Raw genomic sequence first — 19,055 nt, forward strand, 5'->3', positions numbered from 1 at the left:
GAACTCTACTCAATATTCTGTAATAACCTATATGGGAAAAGAATCTGAAAAAGAATAGATACATGTATATGTATAACTGAATCACTTTGCTGTACACCTGAAACTAACACAACACTGTAAGTCAACTATACTCCAATATAAAATAAAAATTAAATTAAAAACAAGTTTAAAAAAATAGAGACAAGCTAGACTATGAGTCTCAGAGAGGTTAAGCTAACACATATATATGGAATCTAAAAAAAAAAAAAAAAAGGTTCTGATGAACCTAGGGGAAGGCCAGGAATAAAGACACAGATGTAGAGAATGGACTTGAGGACATGGGGAGGGGGAAGGGTAAGCTGGGACGAAGTGAGAGAGTAGCATAGACATATATACACTACCAAATGTGAAATAGATAGCTAGTGGGAAGCAGCTGCATGGCACAGGGAGATCAGCTCGGTGCTTTGCGACCGCCTAGAGGGGTGGGATAAGGAGGGTGGGAGGGAGACGCAAGAGGGAGGGGATATGGGGTTATATGTATGCATATAGCTGATTCACTTTGTTATACAGCAGAAACTAACACAACACTGTAAAGCAATTATACTCCAATAAAGATGTTAAAAAATAAAAAAAGAAAGAAAGCTGCCTGAAGTCACACAGTAAATAGTAGAACAAGAGTGTAAACCTAGGTCTGCCTAATGCTAAAGCTATTCTGCCACCTTCCTTTGCATCCGCGAATGCATTCTGTGCTGCCTGGATCCCACTGGGACCTCAGTTGGCTGTTTCTAAAGGGAGCTGAGGGGCAGCCTCAGAGGCTCTGCTCCGAGCAGGGACCTCTCACCTTCTGCTGCCTGATCGCCCTGTTGACCCTCTTCTCCCGGTGCAGCCGCTGTTCCACGCGCTCCAGGGCCTCCTTCAGCAGCGCCTTTTCTTCGGCCTCTTTGTAGATGTCGTCTTCCAGCTTTGCCACCTGTGACTGGTACATCTGAACCGACACTTTGCTCTGCCTGAGCACACAGGAGAGACAAAGTCTCTTTTCCCCTCATCTTTCTCAACTCACCACCAATGCTCCCGACCTGGGAGATTCTCAAAACACTTCCATATATGCCTAACTTAGCGGTTCCATTACAAGTGGGGGAGAAGGATGAAGATTTGGGGAATAGAGGGCAGAATAAATAGCCCATTGGCTGTGGAAGTGTAGCATGAAGGTGGCAAAGGTTATGCTACCAGCCCCTCCCAATTTCCCAGAGAGGGTGGGGGAGCTGATACCACTGAAAATATGATGGAATTATGAAAAGCACACACGTGGTGAAACATCAGACACATTCATAAAAGGTGCACCTTATTCCTTAAGAGAGAGTAGGGTACTATATCTGCTGCTTTCTTGCCCAGAGACTTGGGTCCATCAGGCCCTGAGTCACCACCCCGCCTCCCCCCTCCACACCCAGGCCTCTGTCCTCTTGTCCTGGTCCCTACGGGTCTGCAGCTGCCCCGAGGTTTAGCCTGGAGAATGGAGGCCTGGGCCTTTTGCCGGGGACACGGGCCGTACCTGAGCTGTTCAATGTCTTTCTCGTATCGTCTCAAAAGCTCTTCTTTTCTCTCCAGCTGGTTCTTGAGTAGGGTGATCTTATCAAACACCAGGTCGAGGTCTCTTTGTCGAAGCTGGTTGACCTTCTCCCTCTCTTTTGGGGAGAGGTGTTTCATGGACACGTGACCTGACATATCTTTGATATTCATCAGACTCCCGAGGGTTTTGCTCATATCCATGTACTACGAGAAAGCGTTTCGCAGGTAAGAGGCCTGGCCCAAGACCGCTGGTGGCCACTTTGAGGAGGCAAACGTCTAATTCTGTTTCATTCATTTTCTGCAATTGCAGAGAAGAAACACATGCTTTGCAAATGAGTGCATTTGGGGCTTTTAGTACGACTTTCATTTTCCCCGCATCCATTTACACTATACCTTTTTGAGAATTGGGTGGCGGGCGGGAGGGGGAATGACAACAGACATAAACATTCACTCTTACTACCCAGTCTTCCAAGGAATTTGGCTGTGCAATTTCCAGCCCATGCTGGGATAGTAGATGGGTCTCGTGGAGCTACTGTAACAAATAAATATGTATGTGGGGTTGATGTTTAAACCATTTGCAGGGCACGCAGGTTTGGACAGGAGGGGACTGATGCTGGGTGTACCTACCAGCTTTTCACTAAGATCTAAAGCCGCAGCCACATCCGTTTTCCCTAACTTCTCAGTGGCCGTGATGGACCCTGGGCTGGAAAGGCCATTCTGAGGCTGAAATAAAAAGAAAGAAAAAAAACTCTCTTGGCATTCCATTATGATTTTCTACATCCAGAAGAATAACCCAAAGAATAATGGAAGAACTGGAAAGTTACTAAAGAATAATTCGAGAGAGTTGATTTTCTTTTTAACATCTTTATTGGAGTATAACTGCTTTACAATGGTGTGTTAGTTTCTGCTGTATCACGAAGTGAATCAGCTATACATATACATATGTTCCCATATCCCCTGCCTCTCGCGTCTCCCTCCCACCCTCCCTATCCCACCCCTCTAGGTAGACACACAGCACCGGGCTGCTCTCCCTGTGCGATGCAGCTGCTTCCCACTAGCTATCCATTCTACCTTCGGTAGCGTGTGTGTGTATATATGTCCATGCCAAGAGAGTTGGTTTTAAATCCAGTCTGACTCTGTGAACTGCTTTCTTTATGACTGTGTTCCTATCCCTTCGGAGCACGACTGCCTTTGAAATGATGCATCGCTTGTGCCGTTCTTTGGCCACTGTCTCGTCTGTCTTCCCTTTAGGCCAGTGGCTCTCAACCAGGGGTGACTCTGTCCACCCTACCCCCTCCAGGACATTTAGCAATGCCTGGACACATTTGTGTTTGTCATAATTGCTGCTGGCGTCTAGTGGGTAGAGGACAAGGATGCTGCTAAACACCCCACGATACACAGGGCAGTCTCCCAAACAAACAGTTACCTGGCTCAAAACATCAGTACCGCCGAGGTTGAGAAGACAAGCTCCAGAGAAATGGGGACCATGTTGCCTTTGCTCACTATCCCCCTCCTTGCGCCCAGCGTGGCACCTGGCACCGAGTGGTGCATAGTGGGCATGTTTGTTGAATGAACGAATGAAGGTTAAGTAGAAAATAGCCTCCCTCCTTTTTATGAAAGGAATCTCATTTCTAAGCAGCAGAAACCCTACCCTCACAAAATTTGGCCAAACCTTCTCCCAGCTCTGGAACCTGGTGGGTGGGCGTCACTTCAGACCCTTTCCAGAGCCAATGCAGGTAGTATTTGCAGCTGCATCTCCCTAAGACCCCAACCAGCCAGCTGGCTGCTGGAAGCCCAACTGACTGCACGGAAAGGCCACCAGACTGAATAGGGGACCTGATCGGAATGACTACAAACAACCATAATAAGCCTCCTTGAAAAATAAATTGGCTTTTAATGCTTGCCATGAGCATCTCTTAGCCCTAGCGTTTGTTGGCACTACCCTGAAAACCTCTGAGATTAAAAAAAAAAAACTACAAAAATATAAAGGCCCCCAAAGTGACTGTGATAGATAAGAGTGGACATATTTGTCTATGTATCTGTGGAGATGAGAATAAAAGAGGGTATCTGAAGATGACAATAAACCGGGCAGATCTGCTGCAAAAAGAACCCGAGATGCTGCTCAGTGGCTTCAGCTACGCTGAGCTGCATCCTCTGTACCTCTCCAGATTCCCCTCCTTTTCCTGAGGGGAGGGTCACTAAGGAAGAGCCTGGGCTACAGGATCCAATCACACAGTCCCCACCCGGTCTCTGCAGGTTAGCAGACAGACCACCAGGGACACACCCATGGCTTCTTCAATCATTATTCTGTGACCTTGGGTGAGGTACTTGACCTCCTGAAGCCTTAATTTTTCTTATCTGTTAAATGGGGACAATAATAGTAACTATGACACAAGGCTGCTACGATGGCTAAGTGAGATAAGGCATGTAGCCGGCTGAGCTCAACGCCTGGCACACAGTAAGCAGTTAACAGATGTCAGCTATTCTTCCTCCTGCTCTTTCGTTTAATTACTGCCAACCTTGGAGGATTGAGAGTTGGGAGGTTTCCTGCTCTGTGGTGTCAGTGGTGGGATGAGGGCTTGTTGCCGAGGAGAAGGTAAATCTTAGAAGCAGGATCATCAGGATGTGAGATCCAGCTGAGCTCCCCACCTGGAGATGGTCCCTCTACTCCCAACCTCAGAGAAGGAAGGTTCAATTTTTTCAGGAAAACCAACACGTTTCTGAAGACTCACATCTCTAGACGTGTGAGCAAATGTCTAGAAAGATTGTAGGAGAAAATGCGGGTACAGATAGGATGGCTTTATTATTTTTTCCAAAAGCTGGTTTAGACCAGCTGCCGCAGCAAGCCACACCCAGCAGGTCCTGTGATTAACGCTGACCTGAGCTGTCCATTGTCATGTGTCAATCAAACACCCGATCAAACATCCATTTAGGATATGGGCACCTTCAACCTGACAATCAAATTACTTCTGAAAATCCTGGCAGATACAAACTATGCTCCCTAAGAAGGGAAGCTTTTCTTGGATAATACTGTTTAAATACTGTTTAATAATAACTATGGGCTAGGCACTGGGATAAGCACTTTACATAATTATCTCCTTTAATTTTTCCATCATCATTTTACAGCTGGGAAATGAAGTCCCAGAAAGGTTAGGAGCCTGCCCAAGGTCACAGAGCTTGCAGAGCTGGGATTAGGACACAGATCTCTGATTCTAGAACTTGTGTCTTCTTAATCATCATGGCTCCCTTCTGCTGCCCTTTATGTGTTCATGTTTTTCAGTTTATAGCAAAAAGCAAATGTTAGGCAAGCTCGTGACATAATGTTGTACATTAGCTTGTTGAATATTTTCTGCAGAACATAACATGTGATGTGAAAAGGAGGGCCCAGAGGTTGACCTGGCCAACATCAGTGCAACGCTACATCATGCTGTACATGATGGGAAGCCGCCTTTCTATTCAAACATTGGACCGCTGGTACGGCCAGGCACTGACCAGTCCATACAGGTGCTGGCCCATCAGGGAGGACCTGGTCTCGAACCAATGATGTATACAGTGGTGCCAGGGCACACGGCTAGTGTCTGTCCTCATGCCCACCCTCTCCACGTGTCAGTCAGTGCAGAGACAAATTTTCTTTGGTTACCGCTCGGATCTCTACTCTTGAAAAAGTTGGCAAGTCAGGTTTTACATCCAATATTTTCTGAACATTTTTTTCCATCCCGAGGGTCTTTAAGTCTAGAAATGATCCATCCATGTGGTCCTTATGATCTATAAAAGAAATAATTTACACTCAAAAGAAAGGCTCAGGAAGAAGTTACTGCATGGAAAAATCACAGCTGCTATTTACTGGACACTTACCACAGGCCATCCTCCCTTGGCAGGTGAGGAATCAAGGCCCAGAGAGGTGAAATGACTTGTCCAAGGCCACACAGCTAATATGAGGCTGCAGCCTCACGGGGCTGAGGCACTGAGGGTGAACCTTCGGCCACAGGTATGAGGATGGACTTGAACCCAGGCTTCTGTGTCCTAGCCCAGTGCTCTACCCAGCAGCAGGCTTGGCTTCTTGAAAGCCCTATTCCCTCTAAACAGGGTATTTATCCTGGGAAGTTCCCCAAGGTTGGTCCTTGCACAGCATCAGTCTATGAAAAAGTTTCCACTGGGCCACAGTGAAATCAGAAAAAGAAGGACAAGGTTGTGAGTTTTTCATGAAATCCTGTTTATTTAATATCAAGGCCTGCTCTTGACTCTGAGATCATGTCTGCCCAATTTTTTTTTTCCTGCCCATCTTTTTTTCTTATAACTATGTCCTTTTAGTTATGAAATGATGGGGATAGAAGATGGTGGTCCTGGCAAACTGGTCAGTCCCCAAAGTGAACCCTCAAGTCTGGGGCCCACGGCTCTCAGCACAGAGCGGGTGACTAGAAGGAGGAAACTTACTTGACGAGCTGGCCTTCTCAAGTTCTTTAATTCGCGCACGAAGCTCGGATAAGGCCTTTTTCTGACGCTGAATGACTTCCTCATGTCGGGACCCTTTGCACTTGGCCCCTACATCACTGAAGGACTGCTCCTGTGGCCAGAATGGTGAGGACAGCAGCTTTATCAGGGATCAGAATCTCCCTCTCTTGTATTTGAAGAAACATGAACAAATCATGGATTAGCAGAAACCCTGTCACTTACTTAGTACCTTGGAAAATATCATTAAGGGGCTTCAGCAGAGAAGGAATTTAAAAATTTCATTTCAAATACAAAGTCACATATAGGAAGATTTCCAACTTTCCTACCTACTTAGCATCACTATAAATAAGAGATCCCCTCTATGTTATGTTCTATCCCCATGTTTTATTTCTCTTTTTCTTCTAATATTCATCTAACCTTGGGTTTCCACTTGTCATTCTGGTCTCATCTCTGAACAATCACATCAAATTCGCTCCTGGAGGGGCATTTTATTTTTTTTGCCCGCACCGTGCGGCATGCGGGATCTTAGTTCCCTGACCAGGGATCGAAACTGCGCTCCCTGCGGCAGAAGTGCAGAGTCTTAACCACTGGACCGCCAGGGAAGTCCCTGGAGGGGCATTTTTTTAGGTAAGAACATGTGATATTTTCTTCTTAGCTAGTAATAAGGATGGTGGTTTAATATTTGCTCGAGGGAATTTGATGGGCGGACTCCTGGCTGGTCTGCAGAAAGGAAAACACTCCTCTGAGACTCCTGGACTCTCTGGAACAGTGTGGTCCAACAGAACTTTCTGCAACAATGGAAGTATTCTCTATCTGCATCATCCAATATGGTAGTCACTAGCCATGTCGCTAGAGTTGGGTTTACGAAGGGCACAGACAAGGAAAGGTCTTCTTCATCTCTTAAGGGTCATGTACACATTCTCCCCTTTGAGAATAGGAAGAATGCGGGTTTCTTCCTCCAGAAAAATTCACGTACAAAAATTTGCAGACAACTTCTGGAGCTTCAGGGACCCCCTGAAGCCCTGTCGTAGACTCCAAATTAAACAGCGCTTCCCTAGGGTAAGTGATTCATTCATCCACTCATTCATTCATACCACAAAGGTTTACTGAGCACGTCTATGTGCCATGCCTTGTTCTAGGCTCTGGGGACTTAGCAGCGACTAAAACTGGCAAAATCCCTGTTATCATAGATTCTGCATCCTAGTGTGAGCAGACAGACAATAAACAAGATAATCATGGAAAATATATGGTGGACAGCGATAGATATTAAAGAAAGAAACTGGAAATGGGATGGGGTGTTGGGAATGGTTTTCAGATGTAAGTACTGTGGCTAGGGAAGGTCCCAGTCAAAATGGCGAGAAAGGGACGAAACTGACAACTTGTTTGTTTTATCACAATCTTATAACAATTTTGGTTCAGAGAGACAGTGCTCACCAGACACTGTTTTAGGCACTAGGGAGAGATCGGGGAACCAGGCAGAAAGCTCTGCTGCTGGGGGCTCATTTCTATGGGGCAGACACACCAAACAAGCAGAAAGACATGTTCAAATTCCAGAAAGTGATAAATGCTACCAGGTAAACAAAGCAGAGAAGAGGGAAAGGGACATTTATTTGCTCTTCCTTCCTTGATTCATCAAATGCTTATCGAAGGCCCATGTGACATGTGCCAGGCCCCACGCTGGCCACGATGGGCACAAGGCTCATGGCCTCGCTCGGGGAGCCCAGCAGGGCCGTCTGAGGTCCTCCTGGGGCCACTTCTCACCCTGTGTCCCCATCACTCATTCCTTCATTTCATTCAGGCTCTGCTCCTGGTCTCCTCCTGGGAGGCCCCCTCCCACACGCTACTCTGCCCCGAATCCTGCTGTATCTTTCCTCGGAGCGTTCACTCCCGCTGGACATTTTGTTCGACGTTGACTTGTTTATTGCCTGTGTCTCTCCTTTTCCGGAATGTGGGCTCTGTGAGAGCAGAGTTTGTCTCCATTGTAGACTGTGCTATTCCCAGGGCCCAGCCTTATTCCCCGGGCATAGTAGGGGCTCAAGAAATACGGAGCCGGAAGGGGTCTGCCCCAGTGTTCCTGCTGGGACCAGGGCTCAGTCCCTGAGAGAAGGGGGCACTCTACCCCCGGCTGCACTTAGTAGGACCTCGAGGGAGCCCGACCCTGGCTACAGCCAGCTTACTTCCCAGGCTCTTTCTACTCTGGCCTCCCTCTCTTTGAGGGTGTATGTTTGCCTTGGGAGTAAACACGAGGAATGTGTGTGTGTGTGTGTGTGTGTGTGTGTGTGTGTGTGTGTGAGCACATGCTGGAGGCTGGAGAGGAGGAGGTGGGCAGGGGTGGCCGGCCTTGGGGGTGGGGCAGCCGCAGTAGCCGGGCTTGGTGACAGCCCTTCCTCTGCCTGCAGAGCTTGCCTGAGCCCGATGTGACCCTTACTCATGGCTCTTCTGGGAATTCGTTTATTTAGAGAAGATGGAGATTCTTTCTCATACAATGCTTAAGCCCTCTGACCCACTCTGGTTTAGAAAGCAGGAAGTAGCCTGAGTGTGGAAAGCCGTTCTGAGACAGAAAAAATCCTTTTTACTTTTATCTTACGGCCTCCCTCCCCCATCTTCCTCAACTAACCCCTCCTCGTCACAGAAACTAAAAATCACAGGCCTCTGGTCAACAGTCCTTTCCAGCAAACACGTGCAGAGTCGCAGGGGGTCTGGTGTGGGCAGGGACCCTGAGCATCCTCCCCTGAGCCCAGCACAGGGCCTGGCATACAGCAGGTGCTCAATAGTTGTTGAATGTGTGAATGAATATGGGCTGGGTCCTGCACGAAGAGCTTGGATTCCGACAGGAGTGAGACCTGCTTCCTGCCCCATGGAGCTCACAGCTGCGGAACCCGCTGCAGCCCCATCGCCAGGTGGCCCTAGTAACGAGGAGACACCCCTGCTAAAGTTCTCTGGATGGTGATCGTTGCCAGGGCCGGAGGGCTGGGCCACTGAGCCCTTTCCTTCACGCTGCGGGTGGCCCTGGCTCACTGCTCTTTGGCAGGGGAAAGGCATCTTTGAGAAGGCAGGAAGGCAAGCTGCCACATTTGGCCCTGTCTCCAAGTGAAAGTCCAAAGCCCGTTACTGAAACGCTCTGCTCTCTAGTTTCACAAAGCAAAGGAGATCCTTGGACGCCAGGAAACCCGGGGCCTCGAGGAAGTGCCATACCCACAGTCAGCCACCCACGTACAATGGGGAGCATCACGGCCCCTGCCACGGGGACAGAGGCGAGCGCCACCATTGAGGACTGTGTGCTGAAGGCTGTTCTCGCTCTAAGACACGATCCCTGTGTGCTGCGCCGCTGGGACTTCCAGGCATGCAAAGGCCTCTGGGCAGAGGTTGCCAAGAGTCAGCCGTGGAGTGTAGGTGGCATGGCTCTTTGGGAAGGCAGTTTGGCCGTACCAAGCACAGTTTAGGCTCTCCTCTGGACATTCGGAATCACATCTAGGAATTTGTTCTACATACTTACAAGGATATTAACTACAGCAACGTGTGGAAGTAGAAACAAATGTCCATCAATATGGGACTGGTTGGATAAAAGGGACGTGATGGAATTCGTTGCTGCCGTTTAAAAGAATGAGGTAGATCTTTACATGCTTACTTGACAATATGCCCGTTAAATAGTCTTATGTGAGAAAAATATAGTTGCAGAATATATGCGGCTTGATACCATGTTTTGAAAAAACCCTATTAAATAAATATATGTATATGTAAGTTTGCGCGTGTTTGTGTGTATAAATTCATTTCTCAACAACCCCATGGGGGGGCAGTGATTGGATTACTCCCACTTCCCAGATGAGGGAATTGGTACTCAGGTGCATCCTTGAGGTCACAGGGTTTCTGAGTGGAGGAGTCAAGATTGGAATTGAATCCAAGCCTGACCTTCAACCACCGCACAATCCTGACTGTATGAGCACGTGGTGGTTTCTGTGAGGAAAAGGTCTGATGGCACACGTGCCAAGCTGTTGATAACATACATTTCACATAAGCAAGTAATATTTTTGGAACTTAAAATGAAGATGTTTACAAAAGCAAAGAAAGGGGCTTCCCTGGTGGCTCAGTGGTTAAGAATCCGCCTGCCAATGCAGGGGACACAGGTTTGATCCCTGGTCTGGGAAGATCCCACATGCCACGGAGCAACTAAGCCCGTGCACCACAACTACTGGGCCTGCAGTCTAGAGCCTGCGAGCCACAACTACTGAGCCTGCATGCCGCAACTACTGAAACCCGTGTGCCTAGAGCCCGTGCTCCGCGACAAGAGAAGCTACAGCAATGAGAAGCCTGTGCACCACAACGAAGAGTAGCCCCCATTCGCCGCAACTAGAGAAAGCCTGCGCGCAGCAGCGAAGACCCAACACAGCCACACACACAAAATAATAATAAAAGTAAAAGTTCTCCTAGATTCCAAACTGCCCTCCTTCCCACATATATTCCTCCTGAAACATATTTCTGCCTCAGGGCCTTTGTAGTGGCCATTACCCTGCCTGGACCGCCCTTCCCCAGCTGTGCCTTCTCATTCAAACTGGAACCTCACATCACCCTGTTAAAAAAAAAAAAAAAAAAAAAGAGCACAAAGAAAGCCACTGCTGGGCTCTTTCTTAGCTTGTCTTTCTAGCTGCCCAGGGACAGGGCAGGCACTCACCTCCTGGCTGCTCAAGAAAATATCGGTGTGGATTGGTTCTATCTGCACCGAGATGTCACACATCTGGGTTGCGTTCCTGGGCTTCTGTTCCCTCTCCTTGTGCAGCTGGAGTCTGTGTTTCTCTTGGGAGGCCCTAGGGCAGAGAAGATGAGACACTGGGCAGCAGAGTGGTTGAGCATGAATTCCGGGAACCGTGAATTACCTTTGTACCCACGAACAGAATTGGAAAAGGGACTCCCATTTTTACAGGGAACCAAAATCTTTGAGCCTTCAAGTCTACTGCCCGAAGATTTCTAGGGAAATGAGCTTCGGGGGACTTAAGGCTACAGTGACCAGACAGGCAGGCCCCTACCCATCCTTGCTTCCTGCATTGGGTCTGCGGGACACCTGCTGTTGACACTCATGGGGGGTATTTACTGTGTGTCTGCTGTTTCTAACACTTATTATGTGTCAAACCTTCTATTTCTCATAGAAGTCCCATGAGGTGGGGACTCTGCTTGCCCCGTTTTACAGACAAGGAGAGAGACACATAGCAATTTGCCTGTGGTTGTGGAGCTTGTAGGTGAAGGCGCCTGGCCTCGAATCCATGCAGCCTGGGTCTGGAGCCTATTCTTTTAACCACTATGTGAATCTGCCTTGGCCATGAACCACGGAGCACATGAAGCTACAGGGTATACATGAGATATCAATTCTATGCAAACTTTCTTGGGAAAAACATTAATCTTATGTCAAAATATGGATACACTATAGATGGAAATGCAAACTCACATGTATTTTTGAGATGAATCCGTGGGACAACAATATATTTAGTTTAAGCTGACCTCTGACACCTCCAGTCTATACCTTTGTACAGTCAATATTTACTACGTTCCTTTATATGCCAGGCACCGTGTGAATGCTGGGGAGTCAATAGAGTCTACACAGGGGTTCTCATGGGGAAGGCAGACAATCAGTAGGTGGGAGCAGCCTGGCTGTGTGAGAAGGGTTCGCTCAAGTGGCATGAAGGAACTGATGGACCCCAGGCAGAGCAGGAGCCCTTGGCTATGTTTTGTGACGGCGAATGATGGAGGGCTTCCTGGAGGAAGTGGCATTTAAGCTGAGCCTCATCTGGAATATTGGGCAGGAATGTCTAGATGCACAGAACTGAGCAAAGCTTTGTTTTAAATGATGAGGTTGTAAAGCAATGAAATGTATGTCATTCATTCATCTACTCATTCATTCAACTCTTCAACCAGCATTGACTGAGCACCACCCCCCCAGCCCCCCGCTCTGCCTCTCTGTGCCAGGCTCCCTGGGCACTTGGGTGTGCCTGGGCTCTGCACACCCGCCGTGCAGACCTTCCTACCCACCTGAGTGTCTGCTTGAGGGCCTCTAGCTCCTTGTCCTTCTTCTCCAGCAGGCTGCTCATCTGTGCCATCTTTTCCTTGAGCACACTCAGCTCGCTGCTTTGTTGCTGGACCAGCGCCACATTCCGCTCCAGCTCCATCTTCTGCTTCTCGTTAAGCTCCCCTGGGAGTGACGTGGAAGCTGGTGAGGGGGTCTCCCGCCCCGGGTCTCCGCGAGGGCCACAGCAGCTCTGCCAGGCCTCTAAGAGCCACGAGGCGGTCCACCCTCCAGGGATGCTCTGGGGGCTTCAGTAACGGCCAGGAGGTCTGCGTGCGTCTTCCCCCCCAAAACAGCAAAACGGCATTACCTTTCAGTGAGCGCTGGCGCCATGAGGCAGCCCGCGAGGCGCCTGCCCGGCCCCAGCTGTCAGGACCTGTGAGCCTGTGGCATCCTAGGGCACCTTCGGCTGCCTGCTCTGCATGTTTGCCTATGGCGTTCTAAGGTCTCTGGAGACTGCTCTGCTCATGAGCCTGCCAGAGGCAACAGCCTCCAACCACGGACCGGTGGAGACAGGCTGGGGTACACAGCCCAGCTCCCTCCCACCCCAGGTGGCGCCCCTGCGACCACACTGCAGTAGTAACCTCGGTCCCCCACTGTGCCCACTGACCGACCAGCACAGCCGTTATCTGCTTTCTTCCCCCTCCTGTCTTACTTCACCTCCACTGCTGTCTTCCCTGGGATCATCTCTCAAATAAACCACCTGCAGTGGAATTCTGGTCTTGGGGGTCTGCTTGTGGGAAAACCCAAAGTAAGACACCTACACTGGGACTCCCCTGGCGGTCCAGCCGTTAAGACTCTGCGCTTCCAGCGCAGGGGGCGAGGGACTGATCCCTGGTCGGGGAACTAAGATCCCACATGCCGCAGGGCCAGAAAAAAGACACCAACACTGCCTTGAGTCTTCAAAGCAACTCTACAAGGCAGTTCCTAGTAACACCCCCATGTCACAGGTGCAGAAGGTTCACAGAGGTCAGGGGACTTGCCTAAAGTCGCTCAACTAATAAACAGCACATCCAGAACCGGGTCCAGCGCCTCCCCGTTCTAGAACTGGACACTGTAGCCTCTCTCCCACGTGTTCTCATAACTTGGTATGGAAAAATCACTCTTTGAGAAATCCTGCCATAAAAGCCTTGGGGGCATCAGCTGGTCCAGACACAGGAGCAAACACCACTGAAGGTCTGGGGTGCACAGGATTTGAGATGGGGACGAGAGGAGTGTTCCTCACCCTCCCTCCACCTCCCCAAACCTAGTTACACCCCCCGACTCCTGCCCTTTGGCTGGATGGAAGCTAGGGATGGGAAAAGAAGACAGCTCTAAGAAGCAAGAAGAAGAGAGGCAAAAATAGAAGTCTGGGAGAAGAAGGGTCAAGTAGGAATATTCAGTCAGACTTGTGTCCGTCCAGAAGAGAGCAGACCTCGCAGCTATTTCGCCCCTACTCTAGTGGTCTCTGACGTCCAAATCAACCCCGGGAGGCAGACGTGCTGCAGGTGTTTTTGCATCAGAGGAAGGAGAGGCCCGGGGGACACCTTACTTGAGGTCCCTAAGCTGTTGGGTGCTAGGACTTGTGCCGGCTGGCCTGCCCAGGGGCGCCCACGGTTGACCCCCAAGCCTTTGCCCCCAGAGACAAATCCTCTGTGGTCATCAGAGATTCTCTCCAAAAAAGAAAGTTGCGTTTCCATACAGAGGTCCAGAGCCATCTGAGAATGTTCCCTGTAGCCCCATGTCAAAAGGAATCAGTTCAATACCCAGGATACAGCGCTTGCTGACCCTGAGCTAAAAGTACTGTGACGGCCCAGGAAATCAGGTTGAGTGGGATTTTGAATGCCCAGCTTTCCAACCCTTCAGACACGTTTCTTTCCTTTCTTGAAGTGGGTCAGGAAATCAAGGGACATGGGCAAGTGTACACACCTCTCAAATCTGACATTCGGCTATGGGCTTCAGTGAGGTTCCTCCGTAACCTCATGATGATCTCCTGCTGAGACAGGATTTCCTTCTGAGCAGTCAATAAGTCCTCTCTGAAATTCACAGAAACAGACCAAGTCAGTTCAACGCAATCTCCCTGGTGTCTTGAGTGCCTGGAAGGGGCCAAGTACAAAGGCAAAGTGATCCCCAGTCAATGATGGTCTGCGTGATGCCAGTCCCAGCAAGGGCGATAAGCACACTCTTTAAAAATTCTCAAAACAAAAATCCATTTTGATCCACCTTCATTACAAAGAAATACATGGAGACAGAACAAAGGATCCCGGCCGGGTTCGCTCTGAGGTTGAGATGCGACTAGTATGAAGTTGAAACCTCTTGCTGCTCAAGCGTCTGTCAGCGTGAACCAATGCTCTTGTGGACTTTTGATCTTTGGTGCAAAGAGGAAGGAAGACTATTTTTTTGTGGGTTCAGGGATTCTTTGAGGACGAGGAAGAGGAGAGAGAAGAGGACGGTATGGCTTCCGTTCTCTCACCAGCTTCTTTTAATTCCTGATGGAGAGACGTGGTACCACGTGAGTGAGTGGTGCTCATGGGGCCCTTTGCAGAAGTGTGGGCCCTGGGGCCCAGAAAATCAAGGGGGACACAGGGAGGGTGGGATGAGGGCAGCTCTTTGGCCCCATGCCCCAGAGGGCAGGACGTCTTTGGCACCATGACGATCAGGGTGGCTGACAGGGAAGCAGTGTTCCGTGGGAAGGGGCCCAGCGTGACAGCGGGAGAGGTGCCCTGAGGGGGGTTATGAGCAAGGGTGAGACATCCCAGCCCTGAGAGACGCGTGCTGTGTGTGTGTGTCTGTCTATCTGTGTGTCTCTCTCTACTCCTTGGCTATAACTCTTCCAACTTGAGGAAGAAACTCTGCCTCAAGCGTGTCCGCAGCTAAGGAAGTGGGCCAGAGAAGAGTAACGTGGTGCTGATTCTTCTCCAGGTCGCGGCTACTGCTGTCTTTAGAGAGAGCTCTTTCTGCCAGGAGGAGTCAGTTAGGAACTTTTCAGAGCATGGAGGCTGAGTATCTGAGTACCTTTGCCGCCTTGAGGTAAAAGCCCTGTGGCGTCAGACTTTGGTAACTGGTGCGTGGCGCAGGGCTCAGGCTGGTGGCTCGTCTTTTTCGAGAAACTTTCTGAATCCTTTCTCTGCATCACATTCCTGCCTACTGTTTGGACACTGCTTGTCAGTGGCTTTCAGGGTCTTTCCCATTCATGGATTTTGTTTCCCTGGAAACTGTCAGCTCTTTGTGGCTCCAGGTGTGGACTTTGGGGTTGGGAGGAAGCTTCAAGGTCGTTTAGTCCAACCTCTTAACTTTGAACCATCTGCAGGACCCACTCCACCAAGTGGTGTTTGAAACCCGCTTATAATACCCAGGAATGCACTTGCCTCGAGCAGGTACTTGGAAAAAGTAGCCAGTCATAGCATTAGCTGGCATTCATGTACCTCATCTCACCAGCAGGGAAGCCGAGGCACAGGAGGTGACGTGACCTGCCCGGGGCCACACACCTGGAGAGTGTTGAGTTGGAATTTGAACATGATCGAGAAACTAAAGGGATCGAAAAACTCAAATACCAGCAAGAATAGCCCAGACTCAACTCCTTTTTGCAGACTCTGACAACGTGGCCAGAAGCAGGGGTCCGGTCGGGTACTCACATCAGGTGTCCGCACACTGCGTCTTTGGTGGTGCTCTCCAGCGGAGGTGCTGCCACAGTGTCTTGCTGTGTTTCCCCCTCCTGGGCTGAATCAGAGGGACAGGCCAGCGTCACCACAGTCCTTACACAACGGATGTCTTCCTTCCCCTTTGCTTATCAACACACCTATGTCTTTCTCAACTTACACAGCTTCCCTATGCCCCCAGCCCTCTCCACCTAATGGGAACCAACGTGTGTTCTGTGTCACAGGCTGCCGCCTCCCGCCGCACCACATATGAGCTCATGAAATCTTCCCAGCTACTCTCTAAGGCAGGGATCACTGACTCCATTGACAGACGAGGAGATGGGCGCAGGAGGGGTGGAGCCTTAACCCCTGGGTCGCACCTCCTGCCCTATTTCCTGCTCTCCGCTCAGACGAGAGTCTCGTCCTGTCCTCACCTCCCACTTACTCCTCAGCCCACGCCTCCAGTTTCCGCCCTCACCCTCAGTTCACCCACTCATTTATTCGTTCGACAGATGCTTAGGGAGCATCTGCTTGATGGCAGGCATGGATCTAAGAGTGGGGTGACAAAGATGTAGTCGCTCTCGGGTCCCAGCTGAAACATCCTCCCTCCGACCTGGACTTGGGCTGGGAGACTGAGTCCCATCCTGTGCCCGTGCCACGGTGCCCTGTCCATCCTGGGTCCCCTGTCAGGGCAGCGATTTGGCTAGCTGCCTGGCCTGTCCATTGCTGAACCCCCAGTGCCTAGAATGAGCTTGGGACATAATAGATGATCAGTTATGCACGTTGAGTGAATGAATCCACGAGGTGAGCCCTGACAGCTTGTCAACTGGCTTGAGGCTAGGACCACGGTTCTCAACCAGTGGGGAGTTTACCCTGAAGGGGACGTTTGGCCACGTCTGGAGACATTTTTGGTTGTCGCACTGGGGTGGGGGTGGGGGCTACTGGCATCCGGTGGGCAGAGGCCGGGGAGGCTGCTCAGCACCCGGAATGCACAGGACGGCCCCCAACCAAGAGCCCTCCAGCCCAAATGGCAATACTAGTGCCGAGGATGAGAAGCCCTGGCCCGAGGCCTCTACTTCCAGAACTCTCTTCCAAGAGCTCACTGTCTTTAGCTTTACACATCACCTTGGTCATTCAGGGCGAATAAGTGCTCACAACTCTTGAGTTCTTTCTTCAGCCTCTTTTTTTTCTTTTTAAGAGATAAACCCCAGCTGGTTATAAAAGTGCATTAGACAAAGTTGCAAATTGCTGATGGCAGAGAGATGCCTTTGAAAGGCCCCTGCACGGGATGTTTCCACATGGAAAAGATGATTCCCGTGGTGCTGCTCTGACACCCCTAACAGCCCCGGCAGCCTGTGCCCCTCGCTGGCTGACCGGCTCGGCACAAAGGCTGTCCCTGCTCATTGCTGTTACTTCTGTTGAACCTGGGCCTTGAGGGCGCCTAACCTTGCTGTGTAACAAGAAGAAAAGGCCTCCAGACAATAGAGGAGCTTTTAAATGAGGCGCAGACTTTTCTTCTGCATCAGCCTAGGGGGACCCACAGCGTCATCAGAACCTGCCCTGAGCACTAAGATTTCCTCGGCGTCTCTCTGGACCAACCTGGGTCATTGTCCTTCAACGTTGCAATCTCTCCTATTTTTTTACGGTGTTCGGTCACTTTCTGGAGTCTTTCTTCAAGACTCACAATCGTCTGGGTGTGCTGTTTGATTTGGTCCTTGTATTCCATGATCTGTTTTTCAAATCCATGCTTCTGGGATTCCTGTTCTTCTTGGAGGGCCCTTACTGTGAGCTGTTGCAGCTGCATCCGCTCCTCCATCATGATCTGGGAAAACAGACGTGGTTAACATGATGTTGGGAGCTGGATAAGAGGACGATAACAGCAATAACAACATGGGCCCCCTGCACCCACCAGCACCAAGCTCTGCCCCGCCCCAGGACATTTGCATGTGCTGTTCCCTCTGCACGGTACAATCTTCCCCCAGCTCCTCGCATGGCTGACGCCTCATGTGACAGGCCTCAGCTCCAATGTCACCTCCTCAGAGAGGCCCTCCCTGACTGCCTATCTGAAGGAGGCATGATCCTGTTTTATTTCCCCTGAGGCACTTATCACCATCTGAATGATCTCATGTCTTTATTTCTTGCTCCCACTGGAATGTAAGCTCCATGAGAGCAGAAACTTACCCTTTCTTATTTACCAATATGCCCACAGCATCAGTGTCTAGATCCCTGCCACAGCATCTAGACCCAGATGCTCAGTAAGTGTGGGTTGAATTAATCAGTGAACAATTTTATAAGAGAAAAGTGAATGAATTTGTAGTTCTTAAAAACAAAAATGGGGCTTCCCTGGTGGCGCAGTGGTTGAGAATCCGCCTGCCGATGCAGGGGACATGGGTTCGTGCCCTGGTCTGGGAAGATCCCACATGCCGCGGAGAGGCTGGGCCCGTGAGCCATGGCCGCTGAGCCTGTGCGTCCGGAGCCTGTGCTCCGCAACGGGAGAGGCCACAACAGTGAGAGACCCGCGTACCGCAAAAAAAAAAAAAAAAAAAAACCCAAAAATGATCAGTGGTCCCCTGATGGTGAGTCAGAACTTTTCCCTTGACCGCCCCCCACCTTCCTCCCCTCTCGGGATGACATCATTCTCCTGCTACCTGGATGACGTCATCCTCCTCCTCCTGATTCCCTTAACACATTGAGCCTCTGATCTTCTCCAGATGCATAAATTCTCTGCCTGAGACTCTCACACGTGCCTGCTGTCTCAACAATCACTCCCCCAAGGCTATCTTCCAAATTTTGTTCCCATGTCTTGCTTCCTGCCCCAAATCTATTTTATCGCCCTGCCAAAAGTTTGGGCAACTTTTGAACTTGGTACCCCACCCTCGTCTCAGTCTGAATTCTTCACCTTCTCCAGAAGACATCCCCTCTCCCACAAGAGACCCCTCCCCCACACACAAACCCCGACCCCCATCTTCCCCTCATCTCCACCGTGTGTCATCAGCCCGCCCGGTGCCCTGGCTCCAAGCTTGCCCGCCTCCTTTGGTTCCTCCCTCTTCTCAGTGCTCCTGTCCTGTCAGTCAGTTGTCAAGTCCTGCCATTTTTTCTGCTCACTCTCTCCAGAGCAACTCCTTCCTTCCCCTCCTCTGCTGCCCCGAGTGTCCAGGTCCTATGACTCAGGACTACAGCAACAACGTGCCACGCCCCGAGCCGGTGTCTCCAAGTCCAGTCCCACTCAGGTTCACTCTGTGCACTTCTGCCAGGTCAATCCTCATCAACTCCTTGTCCACAGACCTGTCTGTTCAATGTATGAAGGACAGGTGGGTGCAATATTGAGCCCTGATGGTGGAGGGCCTTGAATGCTGAGATGAAATTGAAAAACATTATCTTAACGTCTG

General features: G+C 50.1%; 1 protein-coding gene across 1 annotated transcript in view; it reads right to left on the reverse strand.

Moving 5' to 3' along the window:
• Positions 1 to 19,055, reverse strand: part of FHAD1 (forkhead associated phosphopeptide binding domain 1) — a gene marked incomplete at its 3' end in the record, with an annotated part of 135,906 nt that overhangs the window by 10,719 nt on the left and 106,132 nt on the right. Inside the window, exons 21-30 of the mRNA XM_082865272.1 lie at positions 17,266 to 17,488; positions 15,664 to 15,748; positions 13,958 to 14,064; positions 12,016 to 12,175; positions 10,667 to 10,799; positions 5,980 to 6,109; positions 5,186 to 5,310; positions 2,173 to 2,268; positions 1,529 to 1,749; positions 821 to 986 (exon numbers count right to left, since the gene is read on the reverse strand). Of these exons, the coding sequence (XP_082721398.1) occupies positions 821 to 986; positions 1,529 to 1,749; positions 2,173 to 2,268; positions 5,186 to 5,310; positions 5,980 to 6,109; positions 10,667 to 10,799; positions 12,016 to 12,175; positions 13,958 to 14,064; positions 15,664 to 15,748; positions 17,266 to 17,488 (1,446 nt within the window). The remainder of the gene's footprint in view (positions 1 to 820; positions 987 to 1,528; positions 1,750 to 2,172; positions 2,269 to 5,185; positions 5,311 to 5,979; positions 6,110 to 10,666; positions 10,800 to 12,015; positions 12,176 to 13,957; positions 14,065 to 15,663; positions 15,749 to 17,265; positions 17,489 to 19,055) is intronic.

The sequence above is a fragment of the Leucopleurus acutus genome (assembly GCF_964270905.1).
Source record: "Leucopleurus acutus genome assembly, chromosome: 2".
Taxonomy (NCBI): domain Eukaryota; kingdom Metazoa; phylum Chordata; class Mammalia; order Artiodactyla; family Delphinidae; genus Leucopleurus; species Leucopleurus acutus.